The sequence below is a fragment of the Enhydra lutris genome, unplaced genomic scaffold, assembly GCF_002288905.1.
Source record: "Enhydra lutris kenyoni isolate GAN:26980312 unplaced genomic scaffold, ASM228890v2 scaffoldscaffold1, whole genome shotgun sequence".
NCBI classification, from domain to species: domain Eukaryota; kingdom Metazoa; phylum Chordata; class Mammalia; order Carnivora; family Mustelidae; genus Enhydra; species Enhydra lutris.
Window position 1 is genome coordinate 8,613,695 of NW_019154085.1, and position 13,821 is coordinate 8,627,515.

Genomic DNA, 13,821 nt, shown 5'->3' on the forward strand with positions numbered 1-13,821 from the left:
TTCATTATTATAGAAAATGTTCTCTCTTAAATCCTATTGACTTAGAGTCCACCTTGCTGGAAATATCTGCAGCCAATGTCCATCCTCTATTCACTTAGAATTGTTAGCTTTCACCGTGATTACAAGGCTTCAGTTAAGGATCTGCAGGACAAAAGAAGCCCCTTCAATCACACAGTTCTTCCGGGTTCAACAGTTTTAGGAGACGCTATCAAATATTAAATTGTGCACAATGCAGTTTTAGTACTTACTACATTTAATGTACCTCAATTCTTTGAAATTTAATATCCTGTTACAGGATGCTTTTGAATTACTGCTGTGTTTGATTACCAGCAATTTTAATTCCTCATCCCATGCGAGTCAGAAGTTGTACAGCATAGATTAAAATACTCTTTCACTTAATGGCTAAAGTAGGAACATCTACAGAATACTGTGGTTTCTCTGGTAAATATGAGAATGAAACAATGTCTAAAAATGTTAATTTAAAAGGCACATGGGACAGAAAAATAAAAACATGAAGTTAACATAAGCTTTGTTGTTTTGCTTAGGAATGCCACTGGAGAAAATCAGATTGGCTATTAATAAGAATATAAAATAAATATAAAAAGCTTTATTCATTTACAAAGATTTTCGCCTATATTCCCTTCATGTTATCTTTACGAGTAACATTTTCAAGAACGAGGATCTCAGGATAAGTTAGTGATGGGGCCAGAATCTAACCTGAACAATATTACCTCTTCCCTAACATTATCCACTCAACCACAGTGATGTGAATGGCGCTGGCCAGTTTTATACTTAGGCACCACTAAGTTTATTTAGTCATAACAATTAAAGTTCTGCCAAGAGCCATGGAGTCTAGGAATCTGCTGAAAAGAAAAAACATTTGCTGAGAATAAGAGTGCTGAGTTTAAGCACTACCTCTGTCTCTGAGAAGCTATTACATAAATGCTTCAATCTTCAGTTCCTTAATTATCAAAATGGAGAGATGAGGAACTCATTCCTTATGCCGCCTTCTTAGGCATACACTGATAACATAATTAAGAACTTTGTAAATATAAAATGTTAGCAAAAGAAACTTATTGCTAGGATCATTAACATATCCACTATGTTCCTTCTAGAGCTCATAGTGAGATGCACGTTATGTCTTCTAGGCTACTAAATGTGTTAAATTAAGTGCTGAGCCTTTAAGAGTCATTCACTATTTGGAGTAGTTTTTTAAACCAGGTGTAAGAATATATGCAATATGTCATCCACTTAAATAACCACATTAACTTCTCAGGAGAAACATCTTGCTCTGCTGACAAGTCACAAATAGCCATACCTATTTTTTTCCAATTGGTTTTAGATCCCCTGAATTACCTCCCGCCCCAGTGAAATATTTCTACAAACCTGTTAGGTCATATTGTTGTCATTAAACATTTAGGGAATGATCTGATTCATTGTATAACTCCTACACCCAGTGAAGGTTTACCCAGAAACATTCTAACACTAGTAGGTTAAACATGTCTTGGATCTCTGAGAAATGGCGGGAGAGCTCACGCTTTGTTCACTAGATGAGAAACAATGTCTGTACATTCCTTGACTTTCCTGAGTTCGAATGAGAAAACCCCTCGTTTGATTTAAATGATGCGTTGCATGAAGATGACAGGTAACATAATGTAGCTGTGAGGAACTCGACAGTGTCTGTCATCAACGCATCAAGTCTGCCTTCACTCAGTATGACGAGTCCTTCAATGCCTTATTAATTAACCAAATTCTAGACATCCAAAAAACCTTTGCCAAAGCCTACAGGGAGAGAAATCCCCTTAATTTGTACTGAATATACACTAGAACAAAACATAAAAGATTGGGAGGGCTTTTAAAGTTTTTAATTTTAATTCCAGTTAGTTAACATATAGTGTTATATCAGTTTCGGGTACAAAAACATAAAAATTTTAAATAAAAACAGGATTGGTGTTACTGACTTTTCCTTCTGCCTCAGACTCTCACATGGCGCTGCAAGGCATGGTTACTGACCCTGCCCTTATTTAAAATTTTAATATTTGTTCATTATGAATTTTTTTGCATTGATTTTGATTTTTGTAAAAAAAATATTTCATTAAAATATTAATTTTGATGACTGAGCCTTTTGGCTCCCCTTAAGTCATGTTCCTGAGGTAAGGACTTCACGTGCTTTGCCCTACACCTGGCCTTGGCCACAAGGGACTATCTCTTTCCCTTCAGAGCCTCTTTCCAACAGAACCCCGAGACCCCTCAGTCATCCTGCTGTGCTCATAAACAGTTCAATGATATGCAGAACAAAGAAAAACTTGGCCAACTTCTGGTCAAGTAGAAGAGCCTTGAGGATCATCTTACCTCTCGGTGCCAAATCGGATTAGTGGTGTTACTGATGATAGTAGACCTTCTCTCCTGTCCGTGGTGGGCACAGGTGGGGAAACTGCTCTTCTTCCCTGGCTGAATGGACATCTTAAGATAAGGGTCGGGATTGAAGAACATCCCTTTCTTTAGCCCAACTGCTCTAAGATCTAAAAAGGAAGAGAGGAGGGAGGGTGAGAAAGAGAGAGGGGGGTAAACAACAGCAAAGCAGCAACAAAGTTACTTACACTATGAGTGCTTAGATAAGTGAGGACAAGTGGATTATGATGAATTCTGGCAGAGGGGGGTCTCCTGACAGGCAACAAAAGTGAAGCCAAACATTTATCATCACCTTACCCACCTGAATAGACTTTTCCTAGATACCATTTTGATTCTAACATGCATCGTCATGTGGTCTGGCAACCAGCATTTCAAACAGTGTCTTGAAAGAAATTCTTAGGCAACAGTTTATTTTTTCAAAAAGAATGCTCCTATGTTCTTTCATGAAAGAAAAGTTAAATCTTCTACTTACATACATGAAATTATAGACCTATGTTTAATTTGGGGTAAAACTCGAGATTACACGTTCAGTTGTCCCACATTTAAAATGTCATATATACTCCACAAATGTAATAAATATTGGGGGGAAAGGAGGCCAGAAATATTTCTTAAAAATGTGAATGCCACCTGCTGTATTAAGTAATTATGGGGTTATTGGGACCCTACATACCTGATGAATGTCCCAGACTCGTCTTAGATTCACCAGCTGTCATTTCACACTAGCTGAGCGGCCAAAATGTCTGGCTAAAGTCTGGTACATGGAGAGACTGATACTTTTAAAAGGAGTCAGGCCAAGGGATGCAAACATGTCAGGCCATAAACCAGATCCACCGGGTTCTCAACACCTTTCTGAGAATATCCGTTTGGGTAAGGCTGGCCCAAGAGCTACGTGATCTTCAAAGTTCCTGCAGTCATAGATGGTTTCTAAGTAAACTGATGCGATTGTGATCGGTCCAGGCATCTCTCTGACCCCTGGTCCTGAGAGAAATTCTGCAGATGTTGCTGAAGCTTCAAAGACCTTTGGATTACCCAGATCGGTCATTTGTGGTGACCCCAAATTATAAGAGGACCCCTGAGTCACCCTACTCAAGCTCATTCTTTTTTATTTTTAATGTTTTCTCCACGATGGGCCCAACATGGGGCCTGAACACACGACCCTGAGATCAAGACCTGAGCTGAGATCAGGAGTCAGAGGCCCCACCAACGGAGCCACTGAGGTGCCTCTCAAGCCCATTCTTGAAACACAGTCTTTCTTAGTAGGACAAAACTGGCCTGGGGTTGCCCACAGAACCGTAGTCTCAGGGAGTGCTGCCTGGAGGAGGCTCACCCATGGCCGACGAGAACCTGTGGCCTAGCGTGTTGTCCAACAACAGCTAACTGGCAGCTGAGGAAGCCATTTTAATAGTCGGCAAAGGTGGAAAAATTCAACCAAGAATCCCTCCTGTTAAGGACATTGCATGAAAACTGTAAGATATTTGATCTGAAAGCCAATGGCAGATGGGAAGGATGAGTAAGGAGCGAGACGGGCATTCAGGGAAACCCCTGAAGCTCATTAGCCCTCCAGCCCCAGCCCCGGCACTGCACAAGCTGTGGAGTCATTACTAACACAGCCTCTGCCTCTGATGATCCACTTAATAATGCTACATGTTTGCACTTGGCTTTAGTTTGCATAAAATAGCTGTAAGAGAAAAATACAGTTTGCATATTTATTTTCTTACCTTTCTTGATTATCGCCTCAGACTCAAAGACAGAAGAATAATATTCTTTAGCTATTAAATCGACCCCTAAAGAAGGGATTTCTTTGCAGTCAGTGAGGAGTAACATGTACAGAAATGGCTGCTACAAAGCCTGACAGGACTGAATTATTCATGCAAAGCATTCCTTTGAACAAAAAAGCATCCCTTCGGGAGATGAAGCCACCAGGATGAAAGCTGTCACTATTAAATAGCCCTCACACCAAATATGGCCATAAGGAACACTGTACAAATGAATCTTCCTTAATAAATACAAGAAACTATCAATTATTTGTAGTCTGATTACTCCACTCCCTTATCGATCTCATCTCTGCTCGTGCTTCTCCCTTTTGTCTTTCACATATTTTATTGCTCAAAATGCCCACATAACCTCACAGACCAAAAAAGAACTCAAAGTTACAGAGGTATAACATGTTAACTATCCTAGTTTAAAGTCTCATTTGGAGAAGAGGATGAAGAAATTCACCTAAGCGCAGTTTTTGTTGAAGATGTAGAATTCAATTATCTGTGTGCCCACTTGCCTAATCAAGAGTAGAACACCTATAGGTAGCCATTCTACAGAGCTTAATCAATATTAATAAATATTACCATTCACTGTCAACATGCTACAATGGGGTTAATTTTTCAGAATTACCATTACAGAATTGATTTCATCTATAATTTTTGGCCATTTCTGTACCATCTGCAAATACCTGACAATACATTAGGAAATACAACAGTTACAAAGTAGCCAGCCACCATGTGCATTGAGGTGGAAAGGTGGAGGAAATTATAGTTAAAGAAGCAGCATTTGGGGGTGCCCCAAAGCTTACTTCTTACATTTTAGGAAAATGTCCTGGGATTTTCAGCTTCTAAATGGTCATGCTTGTATGGGGAGTTAATTAGCATCCGCTCGAGTCAAAATCAGTATGTGTATATCATATTTAGGATGACACTGATCACTGGAAAGTGGAGGGCAGTGCTTCTAAACTAAGAAAACCATGGGATGGTCGAACTTGAAATTTTCTGAGCCATGGAGGTTGGTTACTTGTTCCCTACCTATAAATGAAGGATTTCTGTACCTGTGGCCGTTCAGGACTGTGAAGGTCTAAAGCGTAGTCAAATAAGAGTTTTCAGGAGACACGCAGATAACGGGGGGTGAAGGAGGCGTACCACCAGCCATGGTACTTCTAAGCGCCCTTCTCAAAAACTAAATACGTTTTAAACACTGAGGGGTCCAACCAAAACATATATATTGGCCAAATTTGAACCGTAAGCCACCAGTTTACGACTTCTGGCATTCACCAGAGAATCAAAGCAAAAAAGGCTTTCATAGTAAGCAACCTCCCATGGGGGAGAAGGAACATGCCAGAACAGAAATGGACACTCTGAAGGCCAAGGCCAGCAATGAACTAATGTGCACACTTTCGTCATACGTGGTAATTATGCATCATGGAAATGTCTGTTTTCAAGATCAGATCAGCTTTCTCTCACTCTTGAGAATTGTCGATTTTCATTCACAACACTTTTTGCAGCCAAGAAAAGTGAATCTAATTTAAATTTCAGAAGCACTGCTCCCATGGAACAGTGAAAACAAAACATCTTACAGCAACAGACATGTTGGTCTGCGTTTTGTGTGTATCGTAGCACCGTTGTCTGTTTTAAAAGTCCATTTCAAATACTGATTTTCTTAGCACATTCTTGACTTTTAAGTGCCAATAATTTTTTTAAATCAGTAGCTTTCAAATTTTTTTGACCGTAACCTACATATGAAACCTATTTTACTCTGAGTTCCAGGATATATATGCATAGATGTATGTCCTTTATGTGTGTGCAAGTTTTCAGTTTGTATATACTGATGTTCTATGAAAAAATATTCCCCTTTAGTGTAAAACTCTGATTTCTTTTCCTGCATTCTTTTTTTTAAACTGGTGGGTTCAAATAAGTTAAACTTAAAAAACACAAATGAGTTCCAACTTACAATCTGAAAAGCAGTGTTTTTTTTTTTCATAAACATACAAGCAATTACAGTATTTCACTAACCTGAAAATAAACAAAAAAATTGTCTTATCAGCTTTCCAACTTTTATGTGTATTTCTCCACAGAAACAGGAGCATCCCTTGGCTTATTTTTCTTAGTCTCCAACTTTCTCCTTTCTCTAGATGAGCTAACCACACCTTGTTTTCAATAATCAAAGTTCTACTGTGGGTAGGCACATATTACACTACAGTGTTCTTTTAAAGTAACGATACACAGTTATATAGTCTTTTTATCTCTAGAAAACCTGGTGGAAGAAATAATCTCTGAGCCTATATTAATAATCTAATGGTAAGAAATATATTTGAATTTCCAGCATATTACCAAAAAATATAAACAATATAAATAACATAATATAAATAATATAAATAACTAATTCATATATCATATACGAGAATCTATAGACCAAAATGGCCGCTCGCGCCTTTGAAACTACACGCATCCAAACCGGACATCATGTTTAAAGACGTCCTTACCTGATAAGGTAAAGCTAACTAGCTTCCGAGAATGCTGATTTCCAGAAGCTCCTCCTTCCATGCCTTCTGCCCCCATCTGCAGAGGAAAAGCACGTATTAGAAGTTTCACAGGTGTAGTGTGGTACTCAACTTTCTTAAGAAGCCACGTGCATTTGCAAATATGATGATTTTTTGTGTTAAAGATGCATTGTAGCATATGCCTTTTTATATGCTATAAATCTTGGAATCGAGACACAAATGCATATTCTCAGAGATGAGAGCATCATACCTCAATTTAGTCTTTACAACAAATGAAAGCAACGCAAACTTCTAAATTCCCTGGGACATGCATCAACCTACTTAATGTCCTTTTATTTCTTTGATAAGAATATAGTTGAGATATAATGAGTACACTTATATTGCTATTAGCATATTAAAATAGTCCTTCAAGTTAAAAACTAAACACTAAATTCATTTAGATTAGGAAAACTTAGAATAAACTACACAGGTGACTTACAGCAAGGTCATCCACAAACACGCAAAATTATCCTCTCTTGCCAAATACTTCTGGGTGACCACGTGAATGTCCCATTGCCCTCGCAAACTCCTATTTCCTTGTGCTGCAGGTACAGGGCACGTGGTATAATAACTTAGCAATGACAAGAGTTTGCAATGCTGTTGTACTGGTTATTGCATTGTAAAAAGTTTTCCTAAAGGCTTTCAAGTAAATTACATCTCACTTGAAATCAGTCATTTATGGAACACAAAGCAGATCCAGGCTTCCTCTCAATTGATGTGCAATTAGTGCTCAATTTATAGTTAGTATACTAGAAAAACAGAGTGTACTATTTCTCTAAAAAAGATGCCCACAATACTTTAAGATACAGAAGTGAAGGCAGAATATATCTTGCATAGTCAGGAAATAGAAACTACATTTTTCTTCTAAATTTCAGAGTAAACCATTGAATCTAATCTTTGCAGCACTCCCTTACTCCTTTGAAAATCACATACCACCAAGGCAAGCTGGTACAGCCAGTGGAAAACAGCATGTGGGCTTCTCAAAAAGTTAAAAACAGAATTATCATATGATCCAGTAATTACAGTACTGAGTACTTACCCAGAGAAATTGAAAACACTAATTTGAAAAGATATCTGCACCCCAACGTTTACTGCAGCATATTTACAATAGCCATGATACGGAAGCAGCCCATGTCCACAGATAGATGAATGGATAAAGAAGATGTGGTACATATGCACCGTGGAACATTACTCAGCCATAAAAAAAATGAAATCTTGCCATGTGCGACAACAGGCATGGAGCTAGAGAGTAGAATGCTAAATGAAATAAGCTACTCAGAGAAAAACAAATACTGCATGATTTTACTCATCTATGGAATTTAAGAAACAAAACAAATGAACAAACAACAACAACAAAAAAGATAAACAAAAAAACCAGACTCTTAAATACAGAGAACAAATTGGTAGTTACCAGGCAGAGGTGGGTGGGGGCATGGGAGGAATGGGTGATGGAGATTCAAGAGCACACTTATCACCATGAGCACTGAGCAATGCACAAAATTGTTGATCATTATATTGTACACCTGAAACTAATAATAACACTGTCTGTTAATTATACTTAATTTTAAAAAATCATATACCGCTAAGAGATAAAACTTTACGAATCTAAGCAAAGTTGAGCAATTAAAAAAAAATTCCATTCAAATTGTGAAATACAAATTTCTACTTCCTTCTCTACTTCCTGTCCCTTCTTCAGTACTATTTTGTATGGCACCTGCCTGATTCCTAATGTTTCAAATGTCATCAGCAATATGCTAGGGTGCCATCCTGGCTTCCTCATTTCATCTCATCCATAAAAGCAACTACTTGATAATTCTGGGTTGGCTCTCCACCAGCATGCACGGTTTATTATATTGTGGCGTTCCCCTCTGACTCATTATCCCCAGCTTACCGGAACAGAGACAGCAGCAAACTGGCCGTAACGGTCTCCCCGAGGTTTCACCCCACACCCCCCCGGGCTACAGAGCGATGAACAGTGTGAGGGAGCACAGGACACGACTGCGACAGACACTCGGCCACCTGCTTCTCCAAGTCCTGGGTCCAGTCAGACACCTGGTAAACCGTAGCTTCCCCTCAAACGGACCACACTGCCCAGTGAGATCTGTGCCCTCCACAACACGATGTCTCTTCCTGCTAAGCCATACTGATGCTAAGTGAGTTAAATGAGATGGAAAAGGTTCATGGTCTGTCTTCGCTTAAGCCTATTTAAAATGTTATAAGCTATTACAGAAACACAAGAAAATGCCTTTGAATGCTCATTTTGAAAATAGGCCACTGTCTGAGAAAGGCTGACGTGGAACAATTCTCCCAGAATTTACAGATTGTGTCCTTTACTACAACTGTGGCAAATGCTCATCTCAAATAATACTCAACAAATTCAATGTTATCATTCATGACAAAGCCAGGAAAGGCCAAACACTGTCGCTAGATATAGGGACATCAGGGATAAAAGCACTCGATGTTTAGAGAGCAGTTTTTAAATAAACTCACTCCATAGATTCCTTCCAGGAAAACCCAGAAGCAACACCGACAATCAAGTGTTGGAACAATATGTGGTAGTGAGGGATGCCAGCCTTTATCTGTCCCCGAAGCCAGAGGATTTCCTGTTCTAAGAGCCTGAGACACATATCACTGTGTACTCTGATGAATGACAATGACGTCAAAGTGCAAATGACAGAAGAGACACAATTCTTTTCAATCCCTGATTCACTGCAGGAGGATATACGAGAGAGGAGGCTGTGAGATGAGGACGGCAGCTCGCTTCCTCCCCTACAGAGCTGCTCAGTTACTTCTCCCAGGACCTTTCTTTGCATATGGTCACGGAATAATTACACTGAAGGGCTTCGTCAATGTCAACGCTGTCAACCAGTCACACTAACTAGACGCAAGTCATATAACGGGGTGGTCACCATGCCAGAATAGAAACACAGCATCACGAGGTGTCCATGGGGCACAGCCTTCTGGTTTTGGATACAGACCCAATTGTCTCAGCTCGGTCAGAAATCTATTGACCACCGATTTCATTAGTCATCCTTCGAACCAAAATATTTGGTTCTGACGGCCGGAGCTGTATCTGGGAAGCTTTTAAGGTTCTATAAAACCCGTCTGAAGCAAATTAATTATTCCAAACTATCCACAGGCTTTGAGAGAATAATCTCAATGCAAAATCAATGGAACGAGATCAATGTTCACCAACCTGTAAGTCCTGCTATCTTCGATGATACCTGATCACTGAATTTGCTCAAGTCTAAGAAAATCTGAATCCAGAAAACCATGTTTGGAAGCTACTATCTAATTTCATACAAAGTTAATTTTTCAAAGATTTTATTATTAAAAAAAAAAACCTCACTTTTCCAGTTTTATAGTTTTTTAGAAGATTAATTAAAGCACATACCAGTGCTTAGTATGTAACATGGCAGATTTTGTAATCGATAATTGTTATTCTCCTCGTGACTTTCAAAATCTTGTTTAGTAAATGTGGATTAGTCTTTTAAATCCTAAACGATGTTTATTACGTGGGAACTCCAATGTAATTCAAATGTGAGAAGAATATTTAAATGCTGGAGATTTTACACATACGATTCCTATTCTCTTTAATGCTCTTCCCTCCCCCTCTCCACGTAAGTAACTCCTGTTCATCCTTCAGATTGTCCTGCAAACACACCTTCTTCAAGGAAGCCCTTGAACAAGAGAAATCCTACCAGTATATGCTGTCATAGTCCCATTTTACTCCTCCTCATAGTGATTATCACTCAAAGAAACGTAATTTAATTTAACTGCTGTCTCTTGTCCCCACCAGATGTAAGAGAAAGGACTGGGTTTTGGCTTATTCTTCCATCCCTGGGGGTGGGTGCAATGTCTGGTACTTAGCAGGTACCCAGTGAATATCTGTTTGAATGAATAACTGAAAAGGAAAGACTTCATGATACCGCATCGTGGGTACGGACAATTTCAAAATGCCACCTGCAGAGATGACTTTCTGAATTTCAGGGAGTCAACATGGCCACTTGTCTATTTCCAAAAATGCATGGGTCTATAAACACATACATACACACAATACACACGCGCACGCACACACGCACACCCTTCATTATGAAGATTCTATATTGTGGGAGTCAATGTTTTTCTCTTATACTTTCACGGCCTGATTTTTATTAATGTCTCATAGAAGCTACAATGCTTTAACATATCTTAGACTCAGAGAATCTCCCCAAACCACCTGAACCCAACCATCCCTGTGCAATGAAGTACATCTTACAAAGTTGTTAGATTCCAAAGTTAGTCAATGGAGTGAAAAAATGACAAAACTGTAAAAAGCAATCCTTTGGAAAGTACCATGCTGGAAATGGACATTCTCTCCTTCAAAAGGCCAACACAACCAGCTCCCCCAAAACTAAATTTGGTATCTCTTCACTTGAAGACCTGGTGAAGAGACTGACTTCCACTGAGTGGTCATGTCATACCAAAAGTGTCTGCTATGCACTAGAGCCCAACTCAGCATGAAGGGATCTGGTGCTCAGACCTCCTGAGGGAACAGCACACACACGATCCCCATCTTATACTCTTTGGCATGAAAGCTTGTTAAGTTGACTGGCAGGTAGAATCACACATGATTTAAACTGTTATTTCTCCCTTTTACTCGCTGAGCTCACATATATTAAACTCACTTAAGATGCAATGCCACCATCTCCTCCCAACCAGTCACCTAGATGAAATTTAGACTAAGTGTGATGAGCTACTCACTTGTTTGCTTCCTGAATGGCTTCTCTGAGGAGCTGACTATTTACAGAGTTGTCACAAATCCAATCAGATTTTTCCACTGATTTGTGTTATGGATCGAGGTAAGCCAGCCTGTACGTTCTTCCCTCTCCTTAAGCGGGTGCCCACGCTGCTGTGCATTTCCTTTTTCATTGTTCCCCATAACTCTGCCTGAGCTGCGCAGGCAAAAATAGAAAGCGGGCCCCGGGGACCTCCTGAGGAAGCTGACAATGAGGGGCACTCACCATCACAGCCGGGTTCTTCACGGTAATGCAGGGGGTCGTGGCACGAAGGGCTCCACTAATGCCGTGGTAGTATTTAAAACAGATTTTTATCTCCGCTGCAAATCAATTAGGAAAAAAAAAAACAAAAAACAATAATTTAAACATTGAGACAAGTCACTCAGGAATTGACTGAAGAAATCCGCCACATCACCTCTCAGAAAATGCTGCTCGCAACTCTTGCAGTGATCCCTCCTTTTCCAATCAGAGAGACAAAGGATACCAATTCCTATCTGGCGTTTTCTAAAAACATCCCAAACAGACGAAAAATAACACACAAAAACAACACACAAAACAGGTATAGCATAGCGCTGAGAATTGAACTAGCCACCTCTGACCCAGGTAGTCCGCTGCGCCCCAGTCCCCGTGCTTGTCTCTGCTCACGTTGTTACTTAATCCTCACTTCAACCTTGGGAGGTGGGGATGCCTGTCCCCGTTTTACAGAAGAAGTGCTGAGGCTTCCAAAGGTCAAGCAAACAGGAAACATTAGAGTCAGGACTCAAATCCAATCTGTCCCATTCCAAAGCCTTTGCTCCCAACCTCTACGATAGAGACAGACTGCCCCCTTCAATGGAAATAGCAAAAAAGCAGTCTAACAGAGTGAAGAAGGCGTAGACTCTGAAGTGTGAGGGCATCTGTATTTTAATTTTCCAAGTGGCTTCAATGCAGCCACTGGGCGGGGATCAAATTCAGGAACCACTGCCATATAGATAGATGGATTGGAATAGATAGACAGACAGATGATAGATATGGATATATATGTGGAATACGTCTCTCTCCCCACAGTGGTGCATGTGTCTGTGTGTACGCACGTGTGTGCATGTATATATAGTCTGAGCTTGCTAAAACAGCAATGCAAATGCCAATTATTGGTTTAAGAAAGTAATGACAATTTCAAAGACCATGAAGCCAAAATGCATCAAAGATAGAACCCACAGCCACCAGAATTTCTGTGTGTACAGAGCATCTAAGTCACGGCAGTATCACTGCAAGGTGCCCTCTTCCCAAGGTGTAGAGTAACACCGGCAACGCTGCTGACGGCAGGACACAGGGAAGAGTCCCGGTCTGCAGGAGTGGAGCTCCCCTCTCAGCTGAGCTGCCTGGGTTACTAAAGTGGGACCAACTAGATGTACTTCCCCAAGGGAGCTCAGAGTACACTGACTCTCCTCCCAGTGCTGAATGGCCTCCTGCAGAGTATTTGGTTTGACTATTTTAAGAGAAAGATTGAATGATTAAAGAAAAACCCTCTTTTAGAAATTTATGCAGGATTTAAAATACTATATACAAGAATACAATATCATATTATATTTTCCTATCAATGACAAAATACTAAAGCTCAAAAAATTCACTCTATCATGGGGCAGAGTAGTGGGTGTTTCCATCATGTATGATGCTCGCAGTGCGGTGGCTCACAAGGTACTCGGCATCATCAAGCAGCAGATCTTTCCCAGGTACCCATCACAACACATGCCCAGGGAATCAGAGAGGGGTTCTGGTCTAGCAGGTGTTTCATAGTGTAGCTGTCGGGATGATGATTACAGGCAGGACACAATTTAAGAGACAAGAACTAAAAATAAAGGGCCGAGAGGCGGCAGAGTGTAGAGACCACGGAGAGGATGAGTGAGGATGCAGTGGAGTTAGAAAGACCTCATGGAACAAACTGGTCTGGACTCAAACTTACAGAGGAGAAAAATGGAGCCGAGCGAGTGAGGAGGGGCGAAAGGGAGAGGGGAAGGACTGTGCCGGGTTTGAGGAACAGCGAGACGACGCAGGTCCAGCTTTACTATGACCTCACTGGCCTGGGAACATCTCTGCAAAGGACCTTCCCAAACACGAACACAAGCTTTTAGTTATTACTGAAATGGTAACGGCTGCACAGATCACAGCGGACCTTCCTCTTCCTCCCCCACTTGCTTTCTTCCAGGACCAACAGCGTGTCTGCCATAAGAACAAAGCCAAGCGCCAAGCACATGCCGCCACAGAACCAGCTCAGTGACGAGCCGCGGACTGAACTCTGCGGGCAGAGCTCATTAGCGTCACACTCGGAACGCTGGCCACCAGCCGTCC

General features: G+C 40.5%; 1 protein-coding gene across 1 annotated transcript in view; it reads right to left on the reverse strand.

Moving 5' to 3' along the window:
* Positions 1-13,821, reverse strand: part of LOC111145297 (HECT, C2 and WW domain containing E3 ubiquitin protein ligase 2) — a 222,453-nt gene that overhangs the window by 120,001 nt on the left and 88,631 nt on the right. The window contains exons 3-5 of the mRNA XM_022500135.1: positions 11,719-11,813; positions 6,659-6,734; positions 2,353-2,522 (exon numbers count right to left, since the gene is read on the reverse strand). Coding sequence (XP_022355843.1) covers positions 2,353-2,522; positions 6,659-6,734; positions 11,719-11,813 — 341 coding nt within the window. The remainder of the gene's footprint in view (positions 1-2,352; positions 2,523-6,658; positions 6,735-11,718; positions 11,814-13,821) is intronic.